We start from the raw sequence: 18,187 nt of genomic DNA, 5'->3' as shown, positions 1-18,187 counted from the left end.
AATTTGATTAGCCTTAGGGTTTTACAAAGCAAATTTCATCATCAGTCTCAATCTGACATTTAAAAGAATCCTTAAAGCAGTTTGGTTTTGTAACTGCTGCTTCTGGAGTACTTTTTCACAGAGATGTCTAGCCAGCTTCACTTATTTTCTGAAGTATTAATGACTAGAAAATCAGTCTATGAACAACAAATTCTATAAGGTAAATATTTAAATCTCAACAATAATTCTTGTCATATTGGGTTTTAATTTTAGCTCTTTACTGAAAAGAGGACATCTCTCAACTAGCACAAACACGGAATTGCTTTCACCAAATACCATCTACTAATAATTTACAGTTTCCTGTGAATATGGAAGAAGAGAAGAAAGAAAATCCAAAGCATGTTTTACTTTCTTTCTTTTTCAGAAGGCTAAGGAAGTCAGGAAGCATATAGGACTGATTCCTGTTGCTTAAATATCTAATCTGTTAGACAGCATCCACAGACATTGTAAGAGAAGACATTAAGATCTAAATGCTCTCAACTACAAGGTGCTCTATTAACATGTAAAGGTAACAAATTTTTCATATAGATTTGCCTATTCACTGGATTTCAAAAAGAAAGGGGTTTTTGTGTCATTGATAATCAAGCTGTCCTTCTCAGTTTCCAGGAACTGCTTTTGATCTGACTGGCTAGTTCCAACCAAACCTGGGAGAAAAAAAGTACATTTTGGTTACAACTCTCTGCAGGAAAGGGAAAAGGGACACTGCTACATAGTGCCACACGGAGGTAAAAGCTTCAGAGACTGTTCAGTCATCAGTAGGGCTAGTAGGGCTGCCAGGTCCCCTGTGAATTGGCCATAAGTGAACTAAACCTTGTGCTGCCTCTTGCCTTGGCATCACTTCACATGCCTAGAATGAACCTGGGCTTACGGCTAACTTACAAGGAAGAAAGGATCTAAAAAGGTCATCAGGCATCGTATTTCACTTTTTGAGAAACAACTTAAGCTTTACTAATGCCCATAAATTAAAAAAAAAAAAAACAAAACAAAAACACAACTTTGCTTTTCTTTGCACTTTACAAACAACAAGAAAAAAAAAAAAAACCACAAAAAACTCCAACAACAAAAATTGGGTCAAGCAAAAAATTACAATCACAAACCACTATCTTCATTCAGTGGCTAGGATGGTACCATTCAATTAATATGCTTATTATTTTTTTCTCATCTCATGACATGGATTAAGTTTTCATTTACTACAACTGTTTTAAATTTTACACCAAGGATGGCAACTGCTACTTTCCAAGGAGCATGTATACATTGCCTGGACTCAGTACAAGTTCATTGTGAGGATAGGGTCGTTAATAACAATCTCCTCTCACTGAACAGTTCTGCCCCATTTTATAACCTGAAAATCGAGGTACAGAGAAGTTAATGAACAACCACCATCAGTTTTGGTATAATCAAGATCAACTTTTTTTCAAATACTTCATACCATATAGAGCTAGCTGGGTTTGAAACAGCTCCCCTTGAGTTTGGTAAAAACTATGACCACTAGCCACTTTTGCACATCAAACTCAATAATGTGACATCACAAACACATAATTATAAACAGTTAGTGAGTTTATAATGCCAACAAAAATAACTGCATTAAAATCCTTTTAACTCTGGCACAACATGGTTTCCACAAACTTAACCCTATTTGAAACCATTTCCCTTTTAGGAAACAGGGAGGAATGCCCACCTAAATATACTCATGATAAGCAGCTATTTATGTTTAGTAATGCATTCCAATGATTAGTTAGTCCAGTAAGAACACACCCCTTCTTTGAAGTCTGACCTTGCTTCATTCAGCTTCCAACCACAGAACTCTGGTACACCTGTGTCAGCCAAAGAGAGCTTTTATCAAATACCTCTTCACCGAGTAGGTGCATATTGACTAATGAAGAAACCCTTAACATTTTCTTAGCTAAGCTAAACAAAGGAAGCACCTTATGTCTTCTTCACTAAGACTGCTCTCCCCCATTCATCTTCAAGCTGTTTTCTGGAAGCTGCTTTTTCACCACCCTCTCTGGACTGCCAACATCAGATGTACTGCTGCAATAAGTTATAGCTCATATCTCCTAATTTCCAATTCCCTTGTTCAACTACTCACAGTTTTTCACCAGATCTTTAGCTACAGCCAAAAAGACTGACTTCAAGTTCAAATCTTATCAGCCTCAGATTCAGTCTTCCTTAACTGTTGCCCAATTTAGTACTTAGTTGCATTGATTGTGCCACAAAGAGTTACATTCATATGTCCAATTTGTTACTGATCTAAATCACTTTGCAACCTTACTAATGTCCTGAGTCTCAAATTTGTATTTATTATTTTCTAGGTAAGTAAAAACATCTGAAATAATGCCAACACAGTTATTTACAGTGAGAACCTCAGATACTCTGTAAGGGAAGTTACTGCAACACACGGAACAGCAGACTGATTTTGCAGTATGCACCAACACTTGCAGATGCACAACACACTCCAGCCTGAAATGTCAGAGCTTCAAATCCAGCTCAGCTTCACCATTTCAGTGAAGGTGGACAGCAGGGGCTGTCTAAAGGAGCAGAAAATAGAGAAAAGTAGTATCGTCCCATAAAACTTCCCCCCTTTCTCAAAGGGCTGTAAAATACATTCTCAAAATATCAGAGTGTACATTATTACACACAATTCTTTCCTGGCTTTATAAACAGTCACTATCAACTTTACTGGGTGCACTGACTGAGATGCTACCTTTTGTACATGAACTTTAAAGGCACTTAGGCATGTTTCATTTTCTCCACCAGAAGTCTTTAAAAGTCACATGGCAGAAGGAAATCCAGTCCTCTGAAGTTACATCAGCCAGTTCCACACTTCCTGTTTCTGATGTGATAGTTTCTGTGACCTCAGGAGCATCAGAGTCTTACTCACATTCTTACCCCAGCTTCTCTCTTACACTGGAGTGATGAGTAGGTTACCCATACCAGGAAATACTTTAAAGAGTTGAGTTTCAATGATATCTTTTGAAATGACTCTGTGGATCACACAAGAAACACACACACATATACACAGTTTACATCTTCTAAAGCACTTTTTAATCAGGTCTACCCACTCCTTGCACTAAGTGTCCATGTCTTCCTTTGCATTTTATGGGCAAGTCTACAGACAAGGATTTGCTGAGCTGTTCCCTTCTGCAGGAATTAGCACACATTATCAGCTACCAAAGGAATTCACACTGTTCCAGAGCATAAGCCTTCTTGAGACTTTATTAACTTAAGTAAAAGAAACAGAGGCAGAAAAAAATCTTCACCTACCTAGATCATCCATTAGGTAGAGTGACAATGCAGTACAATGGAACCATCAGGATAAACAATATTTAATGGCAAGTATATGGAGGATTTAAGGAAAAAAAAAAAAAAAAAAAAACCAAAAACCAAAGCACAGAGACAGCTGGAGACTCTAATAATTTCTTATTTCAAGTCCCAAATTAACAAATAAAAATAATTCCTAAGAAATTTTAGAAAACAAACAAACAAAAACCCACAGAAGAAACACACCAAACAGAACCATTACTATTCTTCTATTTCCCAACTATATTCCAAATGGTACCTACTTTAAGATTCCTGCTAGAATCATTGTCTGGTTTCTTCTTCCTGTCAATCTCCTTCTTCTTTATTACTTGATACTGTAAGGCAAAAACTTAGAAAAGGAAAAAGAACTTACTGGTATTGAGAACTCCTCTGCCAAATACTTCAACACTGATGCTCCTTTAGTCAAAAAGTTACTTCTCTCTGCCAGATTGCCCTGGAGTTTTGTATCAAACTCCTTTCTGACAACTGAAGCAACAGAGTCAATTATTACAAGTTTAACCTTCTTCAAAATAATTTCTTCTTCCAAAGACATAATCCTGAAAAAAAAAAAGTCACTGATAGCATTATTTACACAAAAGAACCATTTCATAACACTGAAAATTTTAAAATAAAGATTCCTTTAATAAGCTTAAGGTCAGTCCTTCTTTTTCCCTCCCCACACACCACTCCATTAACATCTGCATGTAGTAAAGAGATTTGGAAAGGACTGTGAGGCCCAAGGCAGGACCTCTTTACAAGAGAGTTTTGGAAGACCTCTGGCTAACAATAACATGCTGTACAACCCCTGAGTGGCAGAGAGCAAGTGCAGGGGGCATTGAAACTGTGCCTCACTGTGGTCTTTCAGCGCTTCGAGGGGATTTATAAGTAAGAGGGAGAGTGACTTTTTACACAGGCACATAGTGATAGGACAAGGGAAAATTACTTTAAACTAAGACTTAGATTAGAATTCAGGAAGAAATGCTTTACTTAGTGGGTAGTGAGGCACCGGCACAGGTGCCCAGAGAAGCTGTGGATGTCCCATTCCTGAACATGTTCAATGCCAAGTTGGATGGGGCCCTGAAGAACCTGACCAAGTGGGGCTATCCCTGCCTATAATGGGAGGTTTGGAACTAGATGACCTTTAAGCTCTCTTCCAACCCAAGCCATTCCATGTTTCTTTAATATGCTACTAGCTGTTCTCTGATAAAGCTGTATTAGAAGACAAAACTATCCTGATAATTGTGGTTGTGTTTGACGGTCCCAGGATGAGGGAAGAGATGAGAATCTTGACTCCATATCTCAGAAGGCTGATTTATTATGATATTATATTTTTATATAATATTAAAATTAAATTTTATATTATATTAAAATACTATACTAAAACTATACTAAAAAGAAGAGAGAGAAAGGATCCATCAGAAAGCTAGAAAGGAATGGAAAGGAATGATAATAAAAACTTGTGACTGCCCACAGCCTCGACATAGGTTGCTGTCATTGGTTTAAAATCTTGTGACTGCCCACAGCCTCGACATAGGTTGCTGTCATTACTTGGTCATCAAGTAAAAACAATTTCACATGCTGGGTAAACAATTCTCCAAATCACATTCCAAAGCAGCAAAACATGGAGAAGCTGAAGCTTCCCAACTTCTCAGGAGAGAAGATCCTGGCAAAAGGATTTTTCATAAATATGTCTGTGACAGATAATGACTCTCCCACTAACACAAAACACACAACATGATGCTAAAATATAACTTCAGTAATTTTCATTGCAACACATGTTCACAAATTAATATAAAGTAACAATATGACAATTCAACACTGCACTCAGGCTGATGACTGCTAAACGACTTCTCCCTCCCAATGCTGGAGGAATCCCCATCTTCCTGGAAGTAAACTGCTTTGGAGGAACAAATTTCAATTTCATGGAAAAGTAACTCTTATACTAAGGTTTTCTCTTGGATTGGGGAGAGACCAGTCTCATGAACATTCCCCTTTAAAGGCTTACAAGAATCAGATCACATAGAAATTGTCTACCACAAATTAAAAAGCATCAAGTGGATTAGTCATATGCTATGAAATGATAAGGGCAATGTCAATCTTTCTGTAACAATGTTACTTTGTTGGAGACCGTGCTGGTATCCACATGAAAAGGACTCAAATTAATTATTCTTCATAAAACTTTGATACAAAAACAAATTGGTTTAGAGAATCCAGTCAAAATTTTCTTTTCTTAAATTCTGGAAGAGAATACCTCTTCAGCACACCGCAACAGGTCAGCTCTCGGTACAGGTGGATGCTACGGGTCATGCAGAGCAGCTTTTCATCTGAGTCATAATAAGTAGGGAATCTGTTTGCTGCTATCTCAATCAATCTATTAATAAAAAACAAAAAAACCAGAAGGCATAATACCGCAAAAAGAATAATACAAGATAATGAAGCATCAAGTATTCAGAAAGCAAACACAGCAAAGCTCTGAACCATAAGCAGATACCAACTAAGGCTGGAAATCTTTTTAAAAGGAAAAGCATACTGTATCAGAGTGAAACAGTGGAATTCAGAACAGTTAGGTTCTCTTTCCAGTGATGCTGAGTCAGTGGTACACTAGGGAAAGATGTCATGTGTCTGTATGCAAAGAAAGGGCATAGCTCCTCTAGAAGGAGGAAGTTCTTCTTACTGAGTAAGTTCTTCAGGTTTTATACCAGAGATTCCACTCAAGGACCAAGCATTTTCCTGTTGTAATTATTTTACGTAAATATTAATTTCATTTAAATAAAACTACTCTACAACTCTAACCATCTTCCTTTTCACCTTCACCTTGCAGTGAAATCATGGAGTGGGCTTTGTGTCAAAGAAATCTAACAAGCTGGTAAGAAACAGAAGATCTATTAGACAGAAAATTTTTTCTACCAAATAGATTTTCATTTTTAGTAACAAAAAATACTTAATTGTTTATATTTTAAGTGGACATATCCCACCACCTATAGCTTGAGAAGAGTGGCCTCTAGTGGATTATACTTGTAGGCACAACTTACTTGTTATCTCTTTAAACTTAGGCTCCTTTCATTAAAGCACAAAGTTAAAAAGATTTTAGGGAAAACAAATTTAAAATCTGTTTAGAAAGAGAGCTCAGGAGATTTTGAGGCAACATCCTGTTCAACACAGTGCCAGCTATGAAGTCAGAACAAGTTACTTGAGTCTTATTTCAGAAGCCTTCAAGGATGGAGGCAGCACCACCTCTCTGGGCAAAGCTTTTCCACCACAAAGGCAGTTAGGAATTGTAAATCTTCTCCATATATCAGCCCAGAAATGAAGCTCAATTTATGCCTTCTGTCCCCCAGCACACACCCCTGTGCCATCTCCTTCAGGCCTCCTCATGGCAAGGGAAGGCTACTGGTAGATTGCCCCAGTGCCTTCTCTCCACTCGACTGAGCAAGTCCTTGGCCTCTCCACAAATGGCAAATGCTCCAGGCTCCCAACCACCTTGGGAGAAGGGGATATGCACCTCCCTAGCCCTGATGGCTCAGCTCCTCAGAGGATGCAACAAAGAAAGTATAAAATATAGTCAGTCTGCTGAAATTGTGTTTATCATTTGCGACTGAGCAATACTAAATATGATTAAATACATAAATATTTTCATCCTTAATATTAATTTTGCCATGTTTCCTTTCTACATCCTGTTCTGTTTTCAGCAGTTTCAGTTTCATCTGCATCTGCTTTCCTTTTCTTTAGCAGTCATTTCTAAGTGACAAGTCTTAACTCACTCTTTAGGTCCTACCTTTTTTTACTATTTACATTTCAGGGACCTGAAATAAAACTTGAGTGGTGTGTAAGGAGGAAGCGCAATACTTTACAGAGCCATTGCTTGAAGCTTTTTTCTTTGATATACTATATTTCAAAATTCTGTGACATTAACTTGACAAAAAGCACGGTTTAAAATCCCACCTTCTCATCCATTATAACTTGCAATGAATAATCAATGGAAATACATTGCATAGCTGCTAAGGATACAGGAGATGCAAGGCTGCTGCAGAAGGGAATCAGAAATGCAGAAGGGCACAAGGCCCTGTTCAACAGAAATAGGATGGAAATCTGAAGGAAAATTGGCAACGTCGGTCCCACTGTTCACTGGGGAAAACCTCCATTGCCTTTGCAGCCAAACTGCTGTGCTTTTACATCCTCTAATTAACATCCTGTTAACTCCACAAACCAAACTGCAAAGCAAGATTTCAGGTACAGGACTGATAAGACCATTTAAAAATTAAAGATCATGCCATCCACCTTGTCATACCAGAATCTGCAACCTCATACAAATTAGGAAGGTGAGCAAACCACTTTATTAATTTCATTGCCTGTGGAATGAATGCATGTACCCAAAGAATGTTTAATAATTACCGCTAGTACTTAAAAATGCACAACTATTGCTCAGAAAATATTTGAAGGTTACAAGATAAAAGGTGTTAAGAAGTTGTGTGTATTTTAGAATTTTGCATCTTACCTTTCAGCACTGAATGCAGACTCTGTGTCAATGTATATAACAGCCCCATCTAGTCCTCCCATGCTTACAGGCAGCGTAGCCAGAACACTCAACATAATACAAAATTGAGTTTTGCCACAACCTGGTGGGCTAGTTATCTGGAAGGAAAAAGATTAGCAACATAACATTAGCCATGAAAAGATAGAACATAGCCCACAAAGACCAATTTGCAGTTACTGTTGGATCTGTACCTTGCAGACAAATTCATCCCCTGAAGAATAAAAAAAGCTTTTCAGACAGGGCATTATGCTTATGCTTTCTTTGACATCATTACTACCTTTCAAATTTGAGGTCCCCTACTCTTCCCCTCACCTCACTAGATCTTCCCTAGAGACACCTAGCTCTCTTCCATCTCTCCCTGTGCTACCTTCTAAAACAGAGCAGTATTAAAAGATTCGCAGTTGACATTCACATGTCATCAATAGCTTTTAGAGCTGAAAACTAAGTCCAGAGCTGTTGAGCTCTGGATGTTGAACATCTCCTTAGAAATCATCTTTACCTTGGAAAAAACAGGTCTCTCCTAGAAATCACTGGAATAATTGCTTATATCCTATAAAAGCTGAATATTCAATACGAACCACATATATACTTAAGACAGATTTTATCTGCCCCAGAGACTACACTCTGCACTATGCAGTGTGAGTTTTTCCATTGAGGTTAACTCCCTACATTCCCCATATTCCAACACCAACACCATTCAATGATCCAGACCAGATCCCCAAAGCTTCCATCTGCACTCACTGAAAGCCCCTGTGGTGAAGCAGCATTCAAAGAGAGCACGCTCAGCTTGTATGAAAAGGTTCCAGTGAGATTTTTGAGGAGAAAAAGGATCCAAAGAATACATTGTTTGATGAGATCACCAGTTTCTGAGAGCAGTATTTTTCTGCTAGAGATGGCAATCTGCTGTTCTTTATCCACTGCAGATCTTCCAGAGATTGTGCCTGAATGCTGGGCTCTGTGTTCAGATAATTGCAAGTTCATTACTACTACAGGGGGTCTTTAAATACAGTATCACGTTGTCACTGCTTATGGGAAGGGAGATGATGGAATCATAAATACTAGGAGGGCCAAAAAACAGCAAAAATAACGTGACTTTAGGCAGTGAAAACAGAGTGATGGGTTCATTCTTATGCTTGTAGCAACAAACTAACAATGCAAGGTGTAAAAGCAAGCCTCTCCAGGTAAGCTGAACTGTAAAACAAAGCATGCCGTCTCAAAACACCTAGGACTGCCAGACCAAAGGCCTAAACACAGAGCTGTTTTAAATTTAAAAACAAACTTTACAATAGACAGACACTCAAAATCAAACCGATTTTTGAGACTACATGCACAGTAGTTTGATTCCAAGCACAAATACTTTCACCAGAAGATATTACAGTATTGCTAGGGTTTTGGTTTAAGCAGTAGCAGCATGACTTGAAGCACAGAAAATTTACAGGGAAAGGATCACAGTAGCTGCAGTCAACAGTTGGTTAAAATCCCTTTAATAAGCTTTGTCTTTTAACAAGGCCTGAAAGTCAAGCCTTATCAATCAATCTACTTGAAGCTTTAATGCAAGAGAAGTATGAAATTTTTGTTTAGAAGCACACACTGATTTGGTGAATCAGTAATTTATGCAATTATCTGTTCCCCAGACAGATTTCAAACTATCATATCAGCAATATATGGTACAATTTAATGTGAACCCAAAGCATATATAAAAAGTGCAGAGGCAATACACATTCCTTAGACTATGATTGCCAATGAATCTCACCAGTTGTTTCTTGTTAAAAAGAGGACTTGAAATGAATGAGGGGAGGGCATCAATCCAGTTTGTGAAATTAAAATGTTTGGACAACTGTGATGATACTTTGTAAAAACATTTGTAGTTTCAGCCTTGCCTGAGAGGTGCACTGGAAGCAACATCCATTTCAGTGGCTGACACAGAAGCAAATTCAGCAGAGATGCTATAAAAACACTGAGTATGATATGAGCATCACATCCAAGAAAATGAGGGAACCTTGCAGTACAAGGAAGCAAGCCAATGCAGCAAGAAAGCATTTGTATCCCCAAAACCAACAATACTTCTTGTTTAATCTGCATTCCTTTAACGGGCCTTAAAACAGGCTTTTAAATAATCCACAGTGAAGAATTTTACAAAACTACAGCATTTTATTGTACTTACCACTGATTCAGCAAGTGTTTAGAACAACAGAATCCTACTTGAAATTCCTCTAAATAAATTTAAATTAAATGTCTGCAAAAAAATTGTTTGGTTTATTTTACTCTAAATTTGCTCAGGAAAAAAAAAGTCACCCAGACAGAAACATGAAGGCCACAACAGTTTTTAAAAATATTAGGCAGAGATTAATTATTTTTCAATAAGTTATATATTATTTTCTCTGGCACATCTGTAGGCTTTGAATGAAATCACAAGGACCTAATTTTTCATCTACTAGAAGATTAAACTCTTCAATATTCAAAAAAGGAACTATTTTAATTTTTCCTCATAAAACTTGGCCAAAAGTTCTGACCACAGAATTTCAGCTATGATTTAGTCTCCAATTTAAAACCTAATAGTGGCTTGGAAAAAAAATGGTCTGAGACAGTGTAATACAAATCAAATCCCTCTGGCACTCAAAAAGCAAGGGGATTTGGCCACAGAAGATGCCACCACAAGTCTTAATCCCTCTGATCAGGTACTCAAACTTCCAAGTTTCCAGACACCCTCACTGCTGGGTAAAGTAACAGAAAGACAACAATTTAGCCCCAGCAGTCAGGAAGTAAATGCTGCATTCAGCATACTTTTGAAGAGAACTTCTGTCAGACTTAAAATATCTGTCTAATGCAAAAATGCCAAAAGACAATCTACTTGTCAATTGTGTTCCAGTGAATTGTACAAAAAGCAAATTAAAATTGTTAAATCCTCAAATAAAAAAAACCCAACCCAAAACAAACATGAAAGTGTTCACAAGCTGCAGTAGAACATAGAAGCAGCAGAGCACAGCATCAAACCAGCTGCAGCAGTAAATTGATGGCTTTCTACTAAAATTTCATCGAGCAATCCTGATGAACACTCAAGTGCTGCCAACCTTTTAAACTACTGTAGATCTCAAGACTCTTGCAAAAAAACTTTTTAAAATCTACAGAACCAGGCTTTAAAAGAAAAGATCCGTTTCTGTATGGTTAATGGTTACCTGCCTTTTCATTTGCTGAAAAACCCCTAACAGCTGCCCTAATAGCTTTTCACGCTTAGTACCTAAAAGACAAATAAAAAGCAATACACTATTTTGTTTTTTCTTGGACACATCTAATCTTTTGAGTTATTCATCACATTCATTTGGATCCTACCTAGTTATCTCTATGTTATTTCAGACTAAATAGTTATGTATCAGTCATCAACCAAGCCCAAGGTGCAGGTGGAAGGGCTTGCAGTTCTGGTCTCATCCACTACATGTCTTGTACAGATGTCAACATCTCCCTCCCTTGGTGAGATCTCCCACTGTAGAGAACTGAACCAGGCAGGTCCTTTCATTTTTAACCAAAAGATCATAGAATATAAAAATCACATTTAGAAGCTTTTTTCCAGAAGAAAACTTGGAAGTGCAATATTGCCTTTCCTGATGCTGTGCTTTTCATTTACATTCAGAGAAAAGTTTGGCCTATCTTTGAAAACACTCATTCCCCCCCAACTAACTTTAAATACAATGATACACAGGAACTATGACTATTCTTCAAATACAGTTTATGAACAGTTTTCTTATACTTAAAGGCTAAATAGTCTAAGAAAACACTGGGGGGGGATTATTAAAATTGAGTATTGCGTACACAGGAACTATGACTATTCTTCAAATACAGTTTAAGAACTATTTTCTTATACTTAAAGGCTAAATATTCTAAGACAACACTGGGGGGGATTATTAAAATTGAGTATTGCAATAATTAACCAGGTTAAGAAGTGTACAAAATATATAACTCTGGATTATAAAGCACTTACATTAACTTCCTGTAGAGTATGATTTTACATCATCTCAGGAAAATTGTATTTGATACCCAATTTTGAGATCAACTGCTTGCAGAGCTTACTTCGAAATTAAATTTAAAACAAAACAAAACCAACATAAAATTTAAAGGTCAGCTAAACTCCCCTAAAACTCCCAGCATGTTAACCACTGCTCTTCCAAGATCTCCCTCTGAAGCAATGCCAAGAGCATGGCAATCAGCAAGCCTGAATTCTATTACTGCTCCAGAGCCATTCTACATGGTCTTCAGACCAGAACACATCAGCCAGACTGCACTGATTGCTGAATGACAGCTCCAGTTAGGATTAAGAACAAAGACAAATATTTATGACACTTATCTGCACCCTTGTAAATTAACCATGTGGCTCTCAGGACCCAAAAGGATTACATCCACTTGTTCATTTTAGCAAAAAAAAACAATTCATATTCAACATTCTAAATATTTGGGCACCACTCCCAAACCAGTCACAAGCTCAAGGAAAAATCATCCTGTCATGGAAAAGACACATCTCTATCCTATTTCTTGCTCCTGCATTAGACTTTGTAAGTCATTTCTATCAGAAATCAAATTCAATCTAGCTTGATTACAGGATGTAAAAAAAAATGTATTTTCTTCATAGTAAGATTTTCACAGCTTCTCATTTTTATTCCTCTACTGTGACAATTTGCCACAGTGGACAAAGAAAAGCACTTGGCAAGGCCTGTTCTCATCCAAACATTTTCAAGTATTTTGTGTTTGAACCACCTGACACAAGCCAGTCCAACCTATCTGTGACTTTTGATTTCTAGGCAGAATGCTCAACTAAAGTAAAATATACTAAACAATTTACCTCTGTGAGGGATCCACAAGGCACTCCACCATGCAGGACTCTATCCAAACCATGAAGCGTGCTGGATAAAAAGGCCGAAGAAGGATTGACAGACTTCCTTAGTTTCATTTCATAAGCCTACAAAAGGAGGGAAAACAGCAAAAGAAAACAATAAAATTAAAAAATGCCCTTTTTTTAAATGGAAATAGGAAAATTGTATTTGCTTTCAACAACCTGGTATGACCAAACACTCGACAATGAGAGAAGTACTGTTATATTCAGCTATAGTCTGCCCTTAGCTCATCACCCTTCCTTGTATTTACATTCCATTTATAGCTCAAAGAATATATTTAAATCTTTTTTTCTCTCCCTTACCACAATATTAAACAATAAGCCCTTAATCTTGATGTTACAAAAGTTCTCTGCTCCTATTCAACAAGGTTTGCTTTCAACCTGTAAAATTCCCTGATCAATGTTCATTGCCAATTTGCTAGCTTCAAATACATGTAGTAAAAGTCATACTAATTCTTCTATTACTAATTTTATTGCAGCACATTAGTGAATTTAAAGTCTCACAGAATTACTCCTATAATTACTATGCCAATTACACATTTGGACATGGATTATTTTTGTAAGGAATAAAAAGGAGGCTGCATTAACTGAGGTCAGAACTGTCTGTATCCTCTCTGTTCTAAAAGACAACTTCAAACATGAATTCAAAAAAGAAAATAAAATGCTGCCACTGCATTGCAGCCAACATGTTTCCTTCTTGCACCCTCCCCAGTCAGGCTAATGTAGCCTAAGGCACACTACAACAACTCATTTACTTGGGTGGAAAAATCCTTAAGAAATTATTTTCAGGATCACTTCAATTCTGGCACCACTTTTATATCTAAACCAAAATTTATACCAAAATTCTTATTATTTGCTTGTAGTAAAAAAAAAATTTTAAAAATTTTAAAAAATTTTCTTAGCTGCAGGATACATGCCAGAAGCAATTTTAACTTCCTGGATTAGTAGAGAGTATGACTTATTTCCCTACTGCACTTAGAACTGACGCTGCAAGCCTGAACAATCTCATGGGGCTATAATACCTAATAAATGTAACTGTATCAACCTAAAGTGCATCAAAGACCTATATTTAAAAATAAAAACATTATGTCATTGTGCAGTAAAACTGAGACAAGCCTCCCAGCTAAAAAGATGAGCGACAATGTTTAGCTTTTCCCCAGACATTGTATCAAGAACAGTATCAACACAAGCACACTCACCGTCTGCATTTTGGGAGCACAAGCTCGGCTGACTTTACAAAGAAGCTTCTGCACCTCATAGTAGCTCTGTCCCGTCACTTTCATTAGCTCCAAGAGGGAAAGACACAAGAAGTCCTGAAAGAGTACAAAGCAATTCAGAGAGCTCAACCTAGAAATCCAGGCTGGGGACTAAACTGATGCAATCTGTCCAAAATTAGTACATATTCCACAGGTTTAGCAACTCTCCCTTCAGATACTTTTACACATTGCTGAGGTCCCCTCTCAGTCATTTCTCCTGGAGGCTGAACAGGCCCAGCGCCCTCAGCCTTTCCTTGTAGAGGAGATGTTTCAATCCCCTCTTCATCTTCAAAGCCCTTCACTGGACCTGCTCCAGGAGCTCCCTGTCTCTCCTGTCCTGAGGAGCCCAGACCTGGACACAGCTCTCCAGGTGAGGCTCACCAGGGCTGAGCAGAGGGGCAGGATCCCCTCCCCTGACCTGCTGGCCATGCTCTTCCTAATGCAGCTCAGGATCCCGTGGTCCTTCTTGGCCACCAGGACACACTGCTGGCTCAGGGACAGTTTGTTGTCCACCAGCACCTCCAGTCCTTCTCCCCAGAGCTGCTTCAGTGACTTCCATACCTCCACAGGGACAGTAAGTACATAAAAGCTTAAATGTTTTAGTTAGGTATCCATGATTTTAAAGCTCTGTTTTTAAAAGGCAGCAGGCCAGATAGTGTCTGAAATGCTCCCTACTTTGTAAAAACTAAAGCTCCCAAAAAGTGAACACAACATGCATTAAAACAACAGTCACACGCACACAAAGAAAAAAATAGGAAAAATCACCAACCTACAAAAAAAAAACCAAAAAACAACCCCACACGCAAAAAACCCACTCCCCACAAACAAAATAACACTTTCACCTGACAGGTGGTGATCTGATAGCGACTCAGCCTTTCACACATTTCCTGAGACAACTGTGCTCTTCTTAGTTTCTTAGCAGCCATGCTTCACAATCTACAGGGCAGACAAAAAAATGTCTGAAAGATGATTTGAATATGCCTGTGTGACAATTCCACTAACTCCCTGCTAAAGAACACACGATGTAATGTGATATAGAGTTCCCAGATAAGTCTGTGTCATATTACCAGTCTGAATACAGTTTTGTTAAATTACATCTCATATTTGACTGTGTATGAGAACACACCAAGTGGAATAGCAGTGTCTACACGACAGATGTTTCTGGGACATAAGAAAGCTAGAAATTACATAGTCACAAGCTGAACAAGAACTCCTCATGCTATACTGCACCGGCAAGAAACAATTCTCTTCGGATGTCTGAATATGACCTGCAGGGCAATCTCAGTAGGCATTCAGCCCTAGAACATACACTGCTGGAATACAACACTCAGTTTTGGGGACCCAGTGACACTGAATCCTACTGCACAAAACGCTGTCCAGCCCCGTACAGCCCAGAACACACACATACATCTGCTTGACCATGTCGCTGTTTCACACGTATTATTCAGGCAACATTCCCACTATTAATTCATACAGACATTCGGGCAAAACAAAGGTTTTTATAACGTTGTAAGCGCAAATATCGCAAACGCTTGCCATAACACAAAACTGCTACAACTTTGCAGATGCACAGGCCTCCACATCTTCACAAGGTGGAAACTTTATTGCCCCACCTACAAAACTGTCCTTAAACAGGAGGGAACTCCAAAGTCCCAGGCTCCCTCCGCCGCATCAGCCTGGGACGCGCCTGCAGCCGGAGACCCAGCCCGGCCCGGCCCCCTCCGGCCCCCGGCAGCGAAAACCGCGGGCACCACACAACCCGCTCCCGCCGCAAAGCCGCCTCACCCCGCAGCGCGGGGCTCTCGGCCGGGCCGGGCCGACCAGGCCGAGCCGAGCCGAGCCGAGCCGAGCCGGGCCAGGCCGAGCCGGGCCGGGCCAGCGCCCCGCGGGAGCGGAACCGCGCTCCCGGCAACTTTTCAAAGGGCCCCCGCGGCGCGCGCCAGGGGGCGGGGCGCCGGGCAAGGCCAGCGCTCGCGATTGGCGGCGTTGCCCACAATTAGCGCGCAGCGCTGGCGGCCGGCGGCGCGCGAGGCATGCCGGGAGCTGTAGTTCTCGGCATGGCGCGCCTGTGAGGGCGGGCTTGTGATGGCGGCAGTGCTGCCTGGGGTAGTGTTTATCTGCCGCCGCCAGGCAGGAGGCTGCTCTCCTCTGCGGAGACCGAGGGCCCGGGGGGCGTTCAGTGTTCCTTTCGCCCGTAAACGTGAGCGGCCCCCCAGAGGCGGGAGCCTTGCACGGCACTCTTGTGCTGTTACGTAGGAATTCCTTCCAACCTCTGCACAAAAGCGTCTGCAAAACCCGAGAGCCTGCAGCATGGAGAGTGCCATGCTCGCGGTCAGTTGTTAGTAAAGAATATTGGAATGACGACATCATGTTCATATTTAGGGCTCACAGACACCTGGTCTGCTGCCAGCTGTGAGAGAAGTGACCCATAATGTGAATCACTGAATCAGTTAGGTTGGAAAAGAGCTCTGGGGTCATGGAGCCCAGCCTGTGACCGAACTCCACCTTGTCACACCCTGGCTCTGAGTGCCACTCCCAGTCTTTCCTGAAACAGCTGCAGGGACAGTGACTCCACCGCCTCCCTGGGCAGCCCATTCCAATGCCCAGTCACTCTTTCTGTGAAGAATTTCCTCCTAACATCCAACCTAGACCTCTCCTGATGCAGTTTAACTCTATGTCCTCTTGTCCTGTTGCTTACCTGGCAGAGGAGGCCACACCCCACCTGGCTACAGCCTCTTTTCAGGTAGTTGTGGAGAATGAACAGGCCCCAGCCCTCTTTTTGCCAGGCTAAACGACCCCAGCTCCCTCAGCTCCTGATTGAACTCGAGAGCCTTCACCAGCTTTGTTGCCCTCTCTGGACACCCTCCCGTACTTCCTGAATTGAGGGGTTCAGAACTGGACCCAGTACTCGAGATGTGGTTTCACCGATGCCAAATACTGGAGAAGAATCATTTCCCTAGTCCTGCTGGCCACACTATTCCCAGTAAAGAGAATTTCTGAATGTAACAGAGAGAAGCAGTCATCAAACATGACTGGCATGAATGTCCATGGTGCGTGCTTTCCAACTCACTCTAGGTTCTACTAGAAAGTATTGAACTTAGTACTACATATAAGTTATCTGCATAATCCTTACAGTACTAAAAAATAACCCAGCTGAAGAAAAAATGGACCAGACTACCTTGGACATCTAACTGAGAAACTGAGCACTGGGAACTGCATGGCTTTTGTCTATTCTGAAAAAAAAATGCCACAGCAAAGCTGCAAACTACAGAACACTTCAGCCACTCTTCCAAACGAGTGAACAGCAGAAGCAGCAAGATGCTATCCCAAAATGCCCAACAACCATAGTGTCAAAAAGGGTCAGGGAATTAACGTTTCTTTCATACCTTGAAGGGAGCTTATGTGCTCAGAGAAGTCCAGAGGATTTAAGAAGCTGGACAGGGAGTAAGCAGCCCATACAAAAGCAACTCAGAGCTACAGTGAAAAGGTAGCTGAACAGGGAGAGAAGGCGTGGAGGAAGAGCTCCTCCTAGTGTAGTCAGCCTTTAAAAGTTGACTTGAAAACTGAGAGTCACATTTGAGAAAAGCTGTCTAAGGAAAGGGAAAAGATGTCTGTGGCTTCAGGTTAGTTTCAATGTAAAAAGAAGGACATGACCATACTATAACTTGTCATGAACTACAGTTTCTTCCTCAGCACAAGCCCCGCAGAAGCCCTACCTTCCCAGCAGAGGAAAGGGGAGCATTGCCTTGATGACTTTTCTTTCCTCACACAAAATCAGAGCTTTCTCTTTACCTGAAGGCCAAAAGGCTTCCAGGGGAGCATTGCCTTGATGACTTTTCTTCCCTCACACAAATACATCAGAGCTTTCCCTTTACCTGCAGGCCAACAGGCTTCCTCTTCACTTTCTACACAAACAAAATACCTGTAGTAAACCAGAGAACTCTTTTGAAACATTGAGCAAGGGAAGAAAATCTTACCAGCCAAGTCCTTTAGAAAATTTGTGAGCAAAATCAATATAGCCAGGTGCCTTTTCTGCAAGTTCTTTCAATCTCATTTCTCATAAGTGTCATGACTGTTCCCCAGTCTGCTTCTCAGATACACAGAAACACCTTTAAACCTGCTGTCAAATAATTGTGCATCATCTTCTCCATGTAACTCAGGGGAGAGAACATTCAG

The 18,187-nt window shown here is 40.1% G+C and overlaps 1 protein-coding gene across 4 annotated transcripts in view; it reads right to left on the bottom strand.

Moving 5' to 3' along the window:
• The window catches only part of RAD51B (RAD51 paralog B), a 405,359-nt gene that overhangs the window by 351,795 nt on the left and 35,377 nt on the right, over positions 1 to 18,187 (bottom strand). For 2 of the 4 annotated variants that reach the window (XM_039705072.1, XM_039705075.1), the window contains exons 2-7: positions 14,854 to 14,947; positions 13,955 to 14,068; positions 12,705 to 12,821; positions 7,835 to 7,971; positions 5,591 to 5,710; positions 3,713 to 3,896 (exon numbers count right to left, since the gene is read on the bottom strand). In XM_039705072.1, the coding sequence (XP_039561006.1) occupies positions 3,713 to 3,896; positions 5,591 to 5,710; positions 7,835 to 7,971; positions 12,705 to 12,821; positions 13,955 to 14,068; positions 14,854 to 14,937 (756 nt within the window). In that variant the 5' untranslated portion in view covers positions 14,938 to 14,947. Of the gene's footprint in view, positions 1 to 3,712; positions 3,897 to 5,590; positions 5,711 to 7,834; positions 7,972 to 12,704; positions 12,822 to 13,954; positions 14,069 to 14,853; positions 14,948 to 15,624; positions 15,787 to 18,187 lie in introns of those variants that run through there. The other 2 variants (XM_039705073.1, XM_039705074.1) reach the window with 2 other exon arrangements.

Source organism: Passer montanus, unplaced genomic scaffold (genome assembly GCF_014805655.1).
Source record: "Passer montanus isolate IOZ18808 unplaced genomic scaffold, ASM1480565v1 scaffold18, whole genome shotgun sequence".
NCBI classification, from domain to species: Eukaryota; Metazoa; Chordata; class Aves; order Passeriformes; family Passeridae; genus Passer; species Passer montanus.
This window is presented reverse-complemented; position numbering and strand designations above follow the sequence as displayed.